This window comes from Sinocyclocheilus grahami, unplaced genomic scaffold, assembly GCF_001515645.1.
Source record: "Sinocyclocheilus grahami isolate Dianchi unplaced genomic scaffold, SAMN03320097.WGS_v1.1 scaffold30.1, whole genome shotgun sequence".
Lineage (NCBI taxonomy): Eukaryota > Metazoa > Chordata > Actinopteri > Cypriniformes > Cyprinidae > Sinocyclocheilus > Sinocyclocheilus grahami.
Genome location: NW_015505209.1, coordinates 2072028 through 2089182, shown reverse-complemented (window position 1 = coordinate 2089182; position 17155 = coordinate 2072028). Strand labels below are relative to the sequence as shown.

General features: G+C 40.2%; 1 protein-coding gene across 1 annotated transcript; it reads left to right on the top strand.

Moving 5' to 3' along the window:
- Positions 1–1100: 1100 nt before the first annotated feature.
- Positions 1101–16223, top strand: LOC107572660 (G1/S-specific cyclin-D2-like). Its single transcript, XM_016259095.1, has 5 exons — positions 1101–1501; positions 2870–3085; positions 6229–6388; positions 10930–11078; positions 14997–16223. The coding sequence occupies exons 1-5, from the start codon at positions 1307–1309 to the stop codon at positions 15171–15173; spliced, it is 897 nt and encodes a 298-aa protein (XP_016114581.1). The 5' UTR covers positions 1101–1306; the 3' UTR covers positions 15174–16223.
- The last annotated feature ends 932 nt before the right edge of the window (positions 16224–17155 follow it).

Here is a 17155-nt window from a genome sequence, read left to right as displayed (position 1 = left end):
AACAATCTGAAAGCCTCAGACGCGCGCAGAAGAACTATTGGAAGTTGACAAAATGGGAGGAAACAATCTACAGCGAGAGAGAAAAAAGTTTTAAAGAGACATTTCCTATCACATTTAGAAGTGTTGAAACGAAACAACTGTTGCAAAAGCACATAGCTGCGGTCTGATGAGTTCTTCACTGTTAGAGGCTGGAGAACCTCGAGATGCTCCGTGATCAATAACTCACTGTAGATGTTCTCTAGAAGGTCTTTGAAGACACACTAACGCTATTTAATTCTGATTTCCCTATTAGCCTATACGAAATGTTGAACTGCTTTGATTCATTTGCTGCTTAAGTGACTTTCTCAATGAGCTTGTGCGTTATGCATGTTGAAATCCGTCACCTGCACAGCAGATCACAATTTTGGAACGCTCACATCTCCTTTTGAGGCTTGGCTTTTTGATCCTAAATAGAGACGATAATAACGCTTCATATAATACACTGGGGGCAGCTCAAGCGAATAACTATCATTCCGCTGCCATCTCTAACGAGCGAGCGTTGTTTCATGCTTTCGCTGCATTTCCTAGAAAGCTATCTCGTTGACCACAGGCGTTGCAGCTTCATGTAAGATAGCTCTATTTCGACTTTGTGATGACGATGTGGCGTTTTAGTGTCCTTAAAGTCAAAAAGAAAGGTTTTTGACCGTTTATTGGTCTAATTTGCGCAAATGTCTGCTTGGCACAACTAGCCTATATTGGTCAACTAGGATATGAATATTATATGCATATTATTTGATACGAAATAACGTCATAAAAACTCCAAACCACTTTTTTAGAACACTTTGAGATACTATATATAAGTTGAGTGTTGCGTTGGGTGCGCTGTGTTTATGTTTATGTTTACCCAGTGTAGTTAAAGTAGTTGCGCATTAATGGGTAAGTTAACTAATGATGAACATCTCGCATGATCCATAAATACATCAGCCAATATTGCAATTCTTGATCATCTTGTGGGGGCTATTGATAACCAGAGCAAGAGGGCTGGAAAAGAAGAGGAAGACCGAGCATGTTGCGTCTGGCCAATAATAAGATGAGGCTTGCGTCACACAGCCTTACATCTGCAGACCTCAAATGTTGCAGCGAGAGGAGCAGAGCAGAGAAAGAGACTAGTGGGGAAAAGTTTGCAAAAGGATCAGGACTAACCTGGACAGCCTTATAGACTGGTTTTATGTGCCCGAGAAGTCCTTTCTGCTCTTTTTGACATTTCGCAACCATTGTATTTGACTGTTTGTAGGCTTATTTGAGATCGAAAAGGACTGTAACAATCATGGAACTGCTTTGTCTCGAGATGGACACCATTATAAGAGCCCTTCCTGACCCGAATCTTCTATATGATGACAGGGTACTACAGAGCTTGTTGACCATCGAAGAGAGGTTTCTTCCCCAGTGTTCATATTTTAAATGCGTTCAGAAAGAAATTCAGCCCTTTATGCGGAGGATGGTGGCAACTTGGATGTTGGAGGTTTGTACTTATCCGATCATTTCCGTGCTTACACCGTATCTTCAAAACGTCTAGCAAAGTGTTTTCTCCTTTATTCTGTCATGCAAGCATTGTGGAATGCAAGTAAAGGAGCTTCCTTAATATTTCCGAAATGGCAGATCCGATTTGGTCGGGCTATTTATTTTATTGCAGTCATAAACGCTGATTTTGGACCAAGTTCACGATTAGATTTTCAGGGGGATGGCTGATATCGACATGTCAGTGATCAAAAGCGCATATTTCTCAAAGTTTTCGGTTCCGTTAACACAGAGCACAGAATCGTGCTTAATGTTATTTATTTATTTTTGGGATAAATATTTCCATGCACACGTATGCACTTCAATGCTTGCCGCTGTGCTACATCTAACCATCGCCATGTTGGTTTTTCTTTCACAACAACTTTATCGCAACAAAATGATCATAACAACTCTTTACGTGTGCATGACTTGATAAATGAGCGTTTACGGTACATATTCATGGTTGAATATATTGGGAATTACGTTTCTATAATTTTGTAAAATTTTTTGAAATCTATGGTTGCGGAAGGGGCGAGGGCCCGCACTGCTTCTTAACCCATGCTGATCGAAGTCTATTGCCTTGGAATTAAGTTCGGTTTTTATCAGAATCTTTCATATTCCTAATCTCTGAATGTTGAAAACGTTAGGGGAGGACCTTAGCTTTATTTTCATGTCTTAAATTGTCAGGTGAATCGAGCAGGAGAATTTATAAATTTTTTTGAAAAAAATATTTCGGTCCGATGGTGACGCACTCTTCTAAGACCGCATGCTACTTCGTTTAAAAAATCATGTTTTAATCATATAAAAAATCGATTTGATTGCTTCTCAATTGTCGGGAATGATGTGAAAAGGGTTGGTGAATATTTAGAGGTATGAATAGTAGACCTAGACAATTTATTTATATTTTTAATTATTTTATGAAAATATGACGAATTAAAAAAACAGATCCCGTACTGTTGCATGGGTGTTTTTTGGCTCGGGCGATTGTGACTTGAATTCATTTCTTACTGAATGAACCAAAGGAATGTGAGTCTATTGACAAAGATGTTAGAGTCCCCTTTTCATCCATTAAATTCATACATTTATAACCACAAGACAGAAATTGCACTTTTTTTAAAATCAATATCTAATGTTACCGTGACGATTTACAACCTGTTATCTATGCAACTGATGGACAATACTACGTATTTCGTTTAATCGGCATAATTATTTGATGCATATATAGTCATTGCGAGTCATATAGCCATTGCGAGTCTTATAAATTAGACTAATTTTGTTGCGCCACGTGCATATTTTCCTCTGAACTTATTAAGTTATGCCCTGCCCTTTCCAGGTCTGCGAGGAACAGAAATGCGAGGAAGAAGTTTTTCCACTGGCTATGAACTACTTGGACCGATTTTTATCGGTGGTACCAACAAGAAAATGTAACTTGCAGTTGCTCGGCGCAGTGTGCATGTTTCTTGCGTCTAAATTGAAAGAGACGCGTCCATTAACTGCAGAGAAGCTGTGCATCTACACTGATAACTCAATCAGACCGCAGGAACTGCTGGTAAGCACCAAATAAACTCTTTGCATTTTGCAGTGACTGCCAGAAAATTGGCTACATACCTTATTCACAGTTTTCCTCAATATATACTATTGCTAAGTGTTTATTTGTTTACATTACAGTATAGGCCTATACTGCTGTTATGGGTACACTCAATCGTTTAGTAGGCTAGTCATCCCACTTAAAATAAAATTTCAGGTTATGCAGATACTTGTATAGGCCTACTTTAATTTGTGATGGAATTTTTCATAGTGTGTATGTTTACAAATCAATGCCATAAGAATTAAAATTAGTCTACACCAAAGACTAGGTTCTGTTTGACTAAATATTCTACCAACAGATGGATGTTCTCCACAAACATTCAAATATCAACTCAAGGGTGTTAAGAGTCCATGCATGACAGAGCTATTACGCCATCTAGTGGCAACTATGCATCCCACAGCTTCATCAGGGCTGAAGTCTTGTCCCACCTGTATGTATTGGATGAATATTGATAGTCTTGCAGGAGTCCAGTGATTTAAGGCTCTGTCAATTGAAAGATACAGTCTACTGACTACTCGTCATTGTCTAATTAACTAATCATCATTCAGTGTCTTTTCATACACAAACTTATACACACACATATATATATATATGTCTTAAAAGAAATTCTGAAGACGCAAAGGCAACATTTGCTAGTAAATTTTTCATTACTCAGTGTCAAGGGGAAATACAGTACAATGTGGCATGAAAACTTTTGAATATGTTACAACTGCACTTGGTTTTTCCTCAGCTCTTGACACTACTGGCTCATCAGTGTCTTTCTGGCGGAAATGAGCAGTTCTCTAGTAGCTCAGGCCAAAGATAAAAATTATTTTATTTATCCTCAGCAAATTGCTGCTGTGGGCAACCTCCCCTCAGCCTGACCTCTTGTTATGATTTATTAGTTATATTTATTGTTGTTGTTGGAGCTTCTGCTGGTCTGCGAAGTCCAACAAATACAGGAAGCTGAAGATCAGCCGTCAGTCACATCTTAATTTTTGTCCTTGGTAGCTGGCAAGAAGTTCAGTGACAGCCTGGAGGTACGACTGGAGGGCTCAAAAGGAGGAAGTGGTTCCTGCATACTTGTTGCAAAAGTATCAGTGAGTTTTAGGGCTGGCCTCAGAGCACTTGTGAGGTGACACTGGACTGCTGAGTTGATGGTTGACAGGGGAAAAAATGGTGTCCTTAAGTTACTTAAAACTGGTATTTGTGGTAATTTATGGCCTCATAAAGGTTCAACAGTCTGCTTAGAATATGACCAAAGATTGAGTTGGACAGTACAGGAGGAACACAATCATTTGCTTACATCTTATGTAGTGTTGAATCTTCAGTAGTTGCCAAAATTGTTTCTTTAGTTAATTAGGACAGTTTAACCAAAAATGAAAATGTCAAAAGTCAACATCTACTCAACCTCATTTCACTCCAAGCCTGATTGACTTTCTTTCTTATTCAGAAGATATTTTAAGAATGTTTGTCCATACAATCAAAGTCAATGGGGTCCAAAACAAGAATGATCGGACCCCATTGATGTGTTGTATTTATTTATAATAAAAAAAAACAAGAGGGTGAGTACATTTAAATTTTGAGTTGATATATTTTTAAGAACAAAGCAACACACACCAAACTGATAATGCATACAACTTTTTACTGCCCAAACTTCACAGATCAGTTAGAACACAAAGGCTCATTTTCACATTAGCATGTAATTTTTTATTTTTTTTGGAGAACGCCTCTGCTCATAATTTACATTCCATCATACCTCTCATGGTGTACCAGGAGTCGATGGTTTTTATTGAGTAAATGTGGCTCCAACATGTCACCAGGCTTCATGTTCACACCAGGAACCTCCCCTGAGAAAAGAACCTGACAAGAATGTGTAGCTGTTTGTACTTTTGGGTGAGTGACTCACCAGTGAAATCCAGCAAAGAGAGGAAGTGGAGAAATCATGCATCAGCAGATGGCTTCCATTGTATTCCTTCTCACTTGCAGGGGTATACGTTCAACTTAATCCTTTGTGGGTGCTTTAGAGCAGTTGTAAATGCCTATACTGTATGTCTTAGAAGGTAATGGCAACCATATTGGGCCATCTCATGACTAAAGTGCATGTGGTTCACTTGTGGAGAAAAACCACCTCCATCTGAACGAGGCGCTCAGTCATAAGGACTGTCCTAACGAGTGCAAGTTAGTTTTCCCCAGTTAGTCACTTGCTCCCCTGTTACTCACCCCACTTCAAACAGGAAGGGGGAGTGGTTATTTGAAGGATGCTGTCTTCTTGTTGACCGAAGCCAAATGACTTACGTTTATATTTGTCACTGTGAGTTAGGTCAAACCAAGTTCATGTTATGCATCAAGAGTGCCCCCAAAAGACGAAATAGCGTCATCAGCAGTGTTGTACAGTCACATTCAGGGTCATTATTGAGCCTTGTTTATTCCACTGAGGTTACAGTTCAATCTAATTACAAGCCTTTTACATATATAATAAGGTTTCAAATTAATGTGTTTGTGGTTGCAAATGGGCTAATGACAGGTCCTACATTTAATGTGTACTCAGACCTCTTTTGACTTGACAGATTGCTATAAAACACTCTCACAATTACACTTCTATGCTAAGGAGGAAAGTACCCGATGCTGGACATTCTCTGTAAAGTGACTGGGCAATCTGAGTGACCCATTTTTCAACTCAAGTGTGCCTGCATTCAGCCTTATAGCTTTTAGGATTTCAGCTTGTATCTTTGCGTAGCCAAGACCAAACCATGTCCTGGAGGAGATTTGCTGATGCTAGATTTTGTGCAATCATAACTGGCTTAAATGTTTAACATAAACATTCAGATGAGTAACAGCAGTGTTTGAACACATTTAGTACCTTATCTCCAGTAAATCATTTTTTAGACCTTTTGTCCGGATGGTTGATAGAGAACATTAGCCCCAGCATCCAGTGTCTTAACAGTGTAGTGAAGGAAAACATATAGAGACATTGTCACTTAAGAAGATGCAATTTGCCATTCCAGTTAAATTAACCTTAAGATCTGAATACCTCAGGTACTGCTAATTGATTTCGATCACACAAATGATTTAGGTTTGAATCTGTAATGATTTTGCTTCTTTCCTCAAACCTTCTTTCAAAGGAATGGGAGCTGGTTGTTCTGGGCAAATTGAAGTGGAATCTGGCTGCTGTCACTCCCAATGACTTTATTGAGCACATTATGAGGAAACTTCCGCTGCCTGAGGATAAACTGGACCTGATCCGTAAACATGTGCAGACTTTCATCGCCCTTTGTGCAACAGGTAGTGTATTCAGTAGATGTTTATAAATAAATAATTGCCCGCAAAGAATGTTTAACTGCTAATTTGTGTAGTGCTGCATATAACCTATCCTGCCATGTTTTAAAACGAATATTCTCTCACGTATATTTGTACAATAAATTTGTAAAGTAGCCAGTGTTTTCCACAATCTAGAAATTAGGTTTATCATTAGCTACCGTGTTCATGGTTAGTCCATAAATTAAAAAAATATATATGTTTTGCAACTTGTATTTGTCTTCCATTCATGTTTTTAAGTATGAGTGATAAAGATCGACTGCCTAATCAAGTTGTTGCATCATCACTTCAATAAGTGATGTGTTGCAAAACATCTAGTTTTTTTCTTTGCAAAACCTGAAACTAAAGCCGACTTCTGTGGTTTTAGTATCTATGGCAACTATATTCAGGTTCTCGTTGCAGGCAAATTATCAGATGCCGTCTCATTACATTCATGAGAAACTATGTGGACTGAAATAGCGATGTGTAATGGAGAGAATTTCTCTGGAAGCTTTATGTGCTTGCCTGGTATGTTTGGCGGGCGTATCAGTGGCTAGGCCTGAATGCAGTGACACTTCAAAGGGCAGTTGTATAGTTAAGGACATTCCTGTGTGCTGGTGAGCCAGTGGTTAGACCATTCCTGCTCTTAGAGGTGGACCACCTTTAGCAGATCAAACATGGAGATGAGAGGAGGGTGAGAAAACGCGAGGAGTGTATTGTTCTAGCCGAGCCAAATAGTGAAGCATGTCATGTTTTCATATCTTATCCCCTCTTCTCACGCCTCCCAGATGCTCCAGGGCATGATGACTTTCCCATAATCAGGAGCCTTTGTGGGGCTGGTTCTCCCAGCCAAGCCTGCACCCAACATCACCATAGGCGGTAATGGGATCCAGTGCACCACCCTTCTTCCCTCAGGCCTTTCTCTTCCTCCCTGGGGTTGCTCAGCTCCCCAAGAACCTCAGTAGTGACTCTGACTTTGGGAAAGTGGGATATGAGGGAAGAGGGATTAGTAGGAGGAGCTGGCAGGTCTTTAAACATGGAGCTTTTGAATCTCCTGTTGGTTTGTGCAACTGCCCTGACATGAACATGATCCATGAAAACTGGATAAGAATCTCTTGTGCTTGACAGGATGGACACTGATGATAACTGGGATAATATGAATAATTTAGCGGTATAGCTTGGTTTTTAGATGCTGGAAAAATTCAGAAGCTAGTGAAACATCCCCTGGTTGTTATATACACAATCTAGTTACTAGTTTAACAACAGGGATTTAAGGGGTATCCAAAAGATTTTAATTGCTGAGCAGATGTCTTGACTGCTGCTTTTCTTTCTTCTGTACAGTTTGCTTTATTTGCAGAGAATTCTACGTCCCCTTCTTTTCTGAGACATGCATAAATCAAGGCCCCTGTATCTGAATGAGAAAGGAAGAAAAGAGTGTGGAAAGACGATAGCTGATTTTTAATGGTTCTTCTCTTTTGATAAAACAGTTCCGTTCAGAGCACTCTGCGAGATTTGGTCAGGCAGAGTAGACCAGTTCAGTATTAATTAATAATATGGAGGGGCCTTTCAGAGATATGCAAATGACTGGAAGGCTCGGCTAGAGACCGCAAGAAAGGAGACAAAAGGAACAGCCCTCCATTTCATATGGAGAGGCATGTAAGGGTCAGTGCAGAAGGAGAACCCAATATAACATTTCACCGGAGGGCAGTCTGTAGAAGGCTTGCACAGGAACAAGCTCATTAAAAGCAATTATACCCCATTCTAACTGTTTAACACCCAGCACCCCCTTTACTTCTCCATCTTAGATTGTTTGTAGATGTATAGGAACATACCTGAGAAACACTATCATATTCGATAATCTTGCTGCTCTTCAGATCTTTACATATCAGAGAAATAACTAATGACTGGTGGAGAGTTCAGCAGGGCTGAAAATTAAATCTACCAATTCATGTCATTTCTCATTCAAGAGGCTCTGTTTCCTCCCACACCAGCCTGACTGCTGTTGCTCAAGACTCTGCACTGGAGCAAGACTGAAACAAGTTGTTACAGGATTTTAACAGTCAAAGAGAGTTCTTGTTTTTAATTCATCTGTTTTTACTATGGTTTGACAGGCCAAACCAACATGCTGCTTTTGATGATGAAATTACTTGAAGATTTGTGGCAGATTGGACCATTTTCAAAAAATGACAATAGACAGTTAATGTAATACAATTCTATGAAGTAATGCTATACATAAATGTCCCAGACATTCGATTATTTTAATGAGAATTTTTTAATGCATAATGAGACACAACATACCAAGGAATTTTTTTAAAATCATTTTATATTCTATGTTGTAGGTTTAACAAACCATTAGCATTTAGTTGAACATTTGTGTTACAGGTTTACTCTGTTATTCTGTTAACTCTGTGACTTTAAGATCTTAACTTGCATGCTTTACCTGACTTTCCATTTGACTGAGTGTTAAACTGTAATGCCAAATTCATGTTTATGTTTGATCTTTATCAGTCAGGTCGAACATGGCTGCTTGAAACAAGACTTTCTGTTAACGCAAACCTGTGCATCTGCATGTGCGTCTGGCACTTGATTTATTGCCCCTCAAATCAGCGGCTTCATTGGCTGTTCCTCAACTTTCCGGACGCTTAATTAATTTACAAGTTAAATGCGAATACAGCACATTGCATCCACCAAGGAGCTTGCTGTGTTGGCACAGGTCTGGGTATGCAGTGTGGCGAGGGCAGGAGAATGGTCCATTGAAGGGGGTGAGAGGCTGGTATACCAGGCCAGCCAGCCGCTGCATACTAGGAGCCTTCCATCACAGGCGTCCCCACTCAGCTACATACACTGTTTATCCTCTGCATGAATATCAATGAAGGCGTGTAGAATACAGCCATTCTTCTTCCCTTACCACTCTCACAAACCAGAGCGTCCAGCTCTGCCACTAGCACGCGCATACTCTTGTTCCCTCGACAAACTTGTCTTGTCTAGAGTGTGAAAAATCAGATTGCAACCCACTCAGCACATGCAAGTTGTATGTGGGCACCCAATTTCCACTGTATGCTATTTTCTCCCTACTGCAAAAGACTCAAAGAGTTGCAATGTGGTTGGTTTTGTCTTCTTCCGCTTGACCAGAACTTCTTTTAATACAATTTTCTCTGGCCCGGAATTACTACAAAGGGAAGAGTGTATAATACGTTCATTTATTTGTCAACACTGAGCTGCAAAATGAGAAAATGGCTGGCTTTGAATGTTAAGATGGAAATTAAGGCATGCTCTTCAGTTATCAAAGGCCCCATGGCTTTGATTTTTTTTTTTCTAAAAAGAAAAGAGAAGAAAAATCCCCCTTAGAGCCATCACACACAGTTTGCTTTGCAATTGAATATGGCAATATGGTAATGCAAAGACTGCCAGGGAGTGTGGGACCATGAGCCCAGAGGTGGCCCTGCATCAGAGGAATGAGGTGGGTAGGAGGGTCTTTTCTTCTGCCAAAACCTTATGAAGGTCTGGACACTGACTAAAGAATGATGCTTAGTGCCCCCCTCAGCCGCCCCTGCTGTCTAAAACCCAACAACACCCTCCCCCAACACCCATCTTTTGTGCTGGCTGTTGGGTTGAATTGGAATCCACAGAGAGGGCTTGATGTTGCATCTCTCAATTGGATGAGATGAGGTGATGGTTTCAGACAATGAAGCCACACTCTCTTGCTCACTAGACCCAGGTCCATCAGTGGTCACACTCAATTAATATGCTAAAAGATAGCAGCAACTCTGATACAAATTCAGAGCTGTTGTAACAACAAAGCTAGAGCATGTGTGCCATTCAACCTTAGGGGTATGTTTCTGGAAAAAAATGTGTTGAAAAAACTGTTTGATAAAGGGAGAGGGGGAGCTGTAGAAAAAAGAAGAAAGACAGAAATCAATGAGGCAGGGGGCAGACAGCCTAAGCTGTTTGTTTCTTTCTCTTTTCCTCTTTCTCCCTCTCCCCCTCTCCCCCTCTCTCTTGCAGTCAGTCGTCTTTTTCGGCTTCAGGCCCATTCACAAGCTGTCTTATTTGCATTATGAATGACAGTGAGAAAGCTAACAAGGTTATTGGTCTTTGAGATGTACGCCTGTGACCACACGTGGAAAAAGGACCTACAGCAGTGAGGACTGGCAGAGGGACTGTGGCTCTTTATTCCATCCTTTCCGAAGGCTATAGGGCTTTTTTTCAGGGAGCACACGATTTACTTAGGAGCTGGAAGAAAAGGGGCCGATCTGTAAAGGGTGACTGGAGGAGAGGGATGGGGGAGTGGGGGTGCTTTTCTTATTCTTTTCAAGCCAAGTGAACCCTCATTATCCTGGGCTGCGGTCATTAGCAAAGGACTGTGCACAGACCTAATGTAAAGGGCTTTACTTATTAGTGTTTCCTATTTTATTAATTTCATAATATTTCATATAACTATTCAAAATACTGCAGAAAAGTCTGATAAAGTCAATGTTTATGAACTCCGAGCGAGACAGATCTTAATGCGTGGTTTGCTCTTTCCTCAGATTTCAACTTTGTCATGCACCCTCCATCCATGATTGCAACGGGAAGCGTGGCAGCAGCTATCTGTGGCCTGCAGCTTAACAGCACTAACCGCTCACTGTGGGGAGACAACCTAACAGAGTTACTCGCCAAGATCACAAACACAGAAGTTGTGAGTATTGGTGCTCTGACAATTAATTTTACTAAAAACTTTAATAAATCATTATGATACAAGGTACAATGCATGGGGACCATGATAAGATTCTGTTTTGTTTGGTGATAGGATGGGACAGCAATACTATTGGTAATCTGTGGGGTGAGTGTTGCTGTGCCTGTAGGACTGTGAGAGGAGGTTGTGCATTTCCCCTATTTACTCAATGGGCTTGGGTCCAGCTCCAATTCAATTTCACATTCAGCCACTGAATTACTGGAAGTGAAATGGCATTGACCCTGACTGAGAGACTGTAAGGAAAGAATCTGCTGGGCTAGGGGAATGTGTCAGGGATGCTATGGCTTTATGCATATGACTTGCATACAAATTCACACAGTGTCGCACGAGCGACCACCTCATGATCATTCAGCTTTGTTTAGGTCCTTTAGTTTATATTTAGGGGGGAAATAAAAGCAAACGAGAATAGAAAATAAGGGTTAAGAGAAGAACCCAGGAAACACATTTAATTCCTGCCCTGACCTGAAGAGGTCAACCCTCCCCAAGATACCCTAGAGTGCACTGCTGCTGGTAGAACGCCTGCTGCCCCAGCATGTGGTGTGTGAAGTCGTACACCATAGCAGAGGGAAAACAAATAGTCCTCCACCGCAGTAAAGGTGCTCAGTGTCTGAGGTCCAGGGCAGAATAAATGAACTGCCTGGTCCATTGCAGGATGCCAACAAAGCCATACCTTTGAAAACATACAGGTATGGTGTATACACATTACCCTGCTCACCCTGAGCTATACCTTAAAGGGGTCCTATTATGCTTTTTCACTTTTTCAACTTTAGCTAGTCTGTAATGTTGCTGTTTGAGCATAAAAAAGATCTGCAAAGTTGCAAAACTCAAAGTCCACTTCAAAAGGAGATATTTTATTTAACAGAAATCACTTTTCAAAAACTACAACGAACGACTCATTTAGACTACAATGCATATTTTCCGGGATTTGTGATATCACAAATATCAACGATTGGGATGAGACTGCACTAGAGAAGGCAACGAGTGTTATCACTATGTCGGAGACACACTAGCTTTCCCAAGGCAGACGAACTTACGAGTGGTTACAATCATCCGGGTTTAAATCGCGCTCAAATTGATTTGATTTTGACACACAGTATTTACACTGTAGCTTGCAGGCAGCTATGGTAAGGGGCATGTCATTTCTTGACCAGGCGCCGAGTGCTGCCAATCACAGCACACACTGGCCCAGCTAACCAATCACAGCACATTTCGTATTTCAGAAGGCGGGCCTTCATTTGATACAGGAATTAGTGGAGCCGTTCATGCCAGACTGGGGAGAGAGGTGTTGTAATAATGTAAAACATGTGAAGAATGTGTTTTTCGAACAACCTAGTATGAGAGCCTCTTCTAGTACACCCCCAAAACAAAACCAAGACTTTGTAAAAGAGCATAATAGGACCCCTTTAAGGAAAACATATAAGAAATGTTCACACAGCAAACACTCTATGATCCTTTACTCACCCTCATGTTGATTCAAACTTGTGTGGTAGCAGGGGGCTGTGGTGCAATCGAACTGTTTGCATTATTGTGTTGAGAAAATCTTTGAGATCCTATCTAAATGGAATTGTTTGACCAGTTGTGGTGCTTTTCCACTGCATGGTACGGCTCACTTTTGGGTTGTTTTCCACTAGGTACAGTACCTGGTACTTTTTTCAGTACCACCTCGGCTGAGGTTCCAAGCGAGCCGTACCGTTATCAAAATGTGACGTGTAAACCCTGCTGATCACTGGCCGGAGTGAATCATCACTACCATTGAACTTGCGACACGAGACACCAGACCCGCTAGATTTAAATCAGCACAGCCAGCGTAGGATCGGACGCAACTGTTTTTTTTTTAATGAAACTGTTTTGAACGAGTGCACCTTTTTTAAACAATCAAAAAAATGGCTGTTTCATGGTCTGTTGATAGCTGAGGAGCGGATCCAGCGAGAGCTTAATTGGGCGACGCAGAATGAAAACGTTTTTCTGGAGGTCGCTCAGCTCTTGGCCACGACATGTGTATAATCCCGCCCACTTAAAATGGTACTATACTGCAGTGGAAACGCAAACTGAGTCGTGCCGAGCCAAGTTGTACCACGCAGTGGAAAAGCACCATTGGTAAATCAGAGATATGAAAAACAGAGAGATATCAATATCAGAAGTACAGCAGAAAAACCTAGTCTTCAATAAACAAATTTTTGTGTACTTTACCTTAGTGTATGAGGACCATCCAGATTGAGGCAGAGGTTGGGAGGTGAGCGGTCAGACAGAGTATGAAGGAAAGTCAGCCTAATGCCAAACAATGCTGCCAGCCTAGCCACCAGGAACCTTGCTGACATTTGTGGTGCCTGTAGTTTCCAGTAGACATATGATAGCATCAGCCAGCCTCTTCCAGTCGCCCTTGGAATGTGTGTGTAGCCCAAGAAACACCTTGTGAAGCATACTCTGTGCAACACTACGGTACACACATGCATGCCAAACCAGGAAGGCTGAAAAATTGGCTTGAAGTTTCCACAAATACTCTAAGGTCTCTCTAAGAAAGAAGCAAAAGGCAATACATATTCACCTGGCACTGGGTGTTTACAGTAAAGTTTGTTACTGTAGCTACAGTAAATTATGCTCACTGGGCTTTCGTTTTTTTTTTTTTAATGAGGACTTAAATGGTTTTAGCCATGAATTTGTGTCCTTGTGCACCTCTAGAATACTTATAATACAGCTTTACAAGCTAAAGCTCTGCATATGGAGAAACTAATCAGGAAGAGAAAATGCACAGTGAAAACTCTGACATACCTCAGTTTATAAAAGTTGGTTAAATGTTGGAAACTTTGGGTCTGGCAAGATGAGAATGCTCCTTTGCCTAAAGTCATAATGTCATGAGGACTCTGTTATTTGCAACCGAAATGTTATTTGGAACTGAAAAGTTGCTAATTATTTTGAGAAGAACTTCAAGGCTTTTTTGGTACACAGGATCATGTGTTAGGCCCCCTGGCCTCTTGCATTAGGCCTCTGGGACATCTTAATCCCTTTCATTTCTCAATGATTTGAGAACCAGAACGAACTGTTGTATAAATATATATATATATATATATATATAATTTTTGTGGTTTGACTAAAACCTGCAAGTCAACTGTGTGTGAATGTGCATTTGCTCAATACTTAGGGCTGCACGATTAATTGAATGCGATTGTCATGCGCATATTGTCAGTAAAGCCGGTTCTGTGATTAGCAGTAACTCTCCAGCACGTGCTTTCAGATGGAGCAGCGTTTACTACACAGAGCCGTAGTTCACTGACAAGCTACGCACAATCGCGTTCATAATCACAGGTGATTTAATCGCGCGATTATGAAATTGAAGAAATTATTCTGCGATTATGAAAGCCGTTTACCACATTTATCACATTTGATAACATGTTTTTACTCCAAACTCACTTCATAACGTCAGTGGAGTGTTTGAAATAAATCCTTCTGTGAGATGATGTAAAAATTATAATAAGACGAACTCTGATAAACCATATATTGTCGTAGTTGTGTGTTTATTAGTCACGTTGAATTAATGAAAGCAGTTAAATCTTCTGTTTATTCAGCAACCGCTATAGGGATTTCCTGGGTTTCTTCAGCGAGGTGTATTTGGAGTTTCAGCGTGAGAGCACCCTCTGGCCTTCGGATGGAGATTTACTGCTGTTCACAGAACCGTGCTTCACTAAAAGATACGCATAACAATCTCAGCTTCTGCCTAATCGCAAATTATCTCCTTTGCGATTTAATTTTGATTAATCGTGCAGCCTTATCAGTACTACTGATGAAGTGATTCTGGATAAGTATAGACATTGCAGCTATTTAAGTGGCCTGTTTGTATAATGCTTTGTGTCTGATGCATTGCAGGATCTGTTAAAGGCATGCCAGGAGCAGATTGAAAGAGTGTTGATGAATAACCTGAGGGAGGGCCGCCGGCAGCAGCAGAAACAGCAGCAGCAGGAACAGGGTGGCCCGCGCGGCAAAGCACTTGATGACCAAGACCAGTCCAGCACCCCAACCGATGTACGAGACATCAACTTGTGAGCTTGCTGCAGGAACGCTGTGATCAGTCTTCAAGAAAAAAAAAGAAAAAAACAACAAAAAACAAAAATGACAAAAAAACAAACAACCCCAACAAAAAGTGCTTGCTAGTCTTTGTAGAGTTTTATCTTCATTTTCAAGTAAAAATTGCTCCCATAAATGGAAAAAAATTAATAAAAAGCAATTTTAGATACAAAAAATAGATATTTTTTAAAATGATTTGATACTGATGCAAAAAGCTCTACGGTGCCTCAGACTCTTAGAAGGGAAGCGTGTAGTATTTTGCAAACTCTTTTGATTGTGTAAACATAATATAATATTTAATGCAAAAGTGTTAGTGTAAAGGGCTTTTCAAAATAGAGTCTACTGTATCAGACTGGCTTGAAAGGGTACAAAAAGTGGGGCTATGTTTTTTTTCCTGTTTTGTTGTGATTTATTATTTTATTTTTTGAATTTTTGGTTCATGTTGGAATGCCTGAACTTGAACACACAATGAGGTGCCATAAGTATGAATGGACGCACCCATTCACTTGGTTGTGCATTAGGACCAGAAATAGGGATTTAAAAAGGAGTGGTGAGACACAAGTCTTATGCTAAGAATGCAGTGCTCTTTTGCTAGGGCAACAGGGGCTTATATCTTGAGAATAGACTATTAATATTATTTTTATTATGATTATTATTATTATTTCTGTTAAACAAGCAAGTTATTGTCTCTCAATGCTAAAGTTACAGACACTTCAAATAAGCTTTTGTCAAGCTGCTTGTGTGCATGCATTTATGTGTGGTGTATGTTGGCTCATGTGCAAGAGTGTACAAGTTACTCTATATCAAGCACTCATGTGTGAGTCATGTGGGCTTTGTTTATCTTGATTATCATCTATCTGCAAGTGTTTGGTTATAGAAACTGGTTCAGTGGTGGGCACATGGTCAAAGGACTGGGCAGGGGATAGTACATGATTCCACAATGCTTGGAGGGCCTCCTGTATCAGTGCCTTATATTAAATCCTTTTTTTACTGGCCTGGAAACTGCTTGAGGGCTGAGCCCAACCCAGTGCACAGAACAAGAGGTGGCAAGAACAGGGAGCCGACAGAGACAACTACGCTCCCTTTAAGTTGTTTTTAAAATATGTGGGTAAGGTTGTCCTTCATGGCAACCTCCCACTAAATATTACAGATGTATTGTATACAGACAGTTTATTACGTTATTACGTATTTTGTTGTGAGCATGTTGAAGGAGCCTTAGGCTGATTTATGGTTGGTCCTATGAGGGACCGAAAAATGAGTTGTTTGCAAACAAATGTGTGCTAATGCTGTTAGCAGTAAAGGAATGTGTAGGCAAGAATGATCGAGGATGATGACGATGAAACTTTGGTTGGTTTGAGGTGTGAAGCATGCTGCTGAGATGAGGATGCTTATATGGAGTTAGGAGAAGCAGGAAAGGAGGCCAAATGAGAAACAACAGCTATGGTTTCCATATATCACCTGATATTTAAGATCTTTAATCTATTTGTCTGTTTATTTGTTTGTCCTTTTAGTTTTTATGTCTCATGTTTGAATTACAGACCAGTATCTAAACCAGTTCCATTGATACCGCTAGAGAAAAACTGGGGAAGGTTAGTACTTCGGTTTCAGTTCAGAGAGCATGTTTGCCATGGATAACAAATGGTTAAGGTTAAGGAGTCTTTTTATTTTATTTTTTTTTTTTTTGAGTTTATATTTATAAATAAATGGTAATTTAGTTCATGGCATGTTCAGTTCATTATAGCGTTAAAGCATTGGAAACCAATGTATAACAAGCAACAACAATGAAATAATATTATTAATGCAAATTTAAATTTTTTTTTTAAATAAATAAATAAAAAAAGACCAAAAAACAGACAACAAAAAACAGAATGAAATAGAAGAAAAAATGTTTGTCAATTTGCACGCTCCAAGGGCAGTTTTCAATTTGAAAAGACTTGTACACCTGCAACATTGCAGAAAAA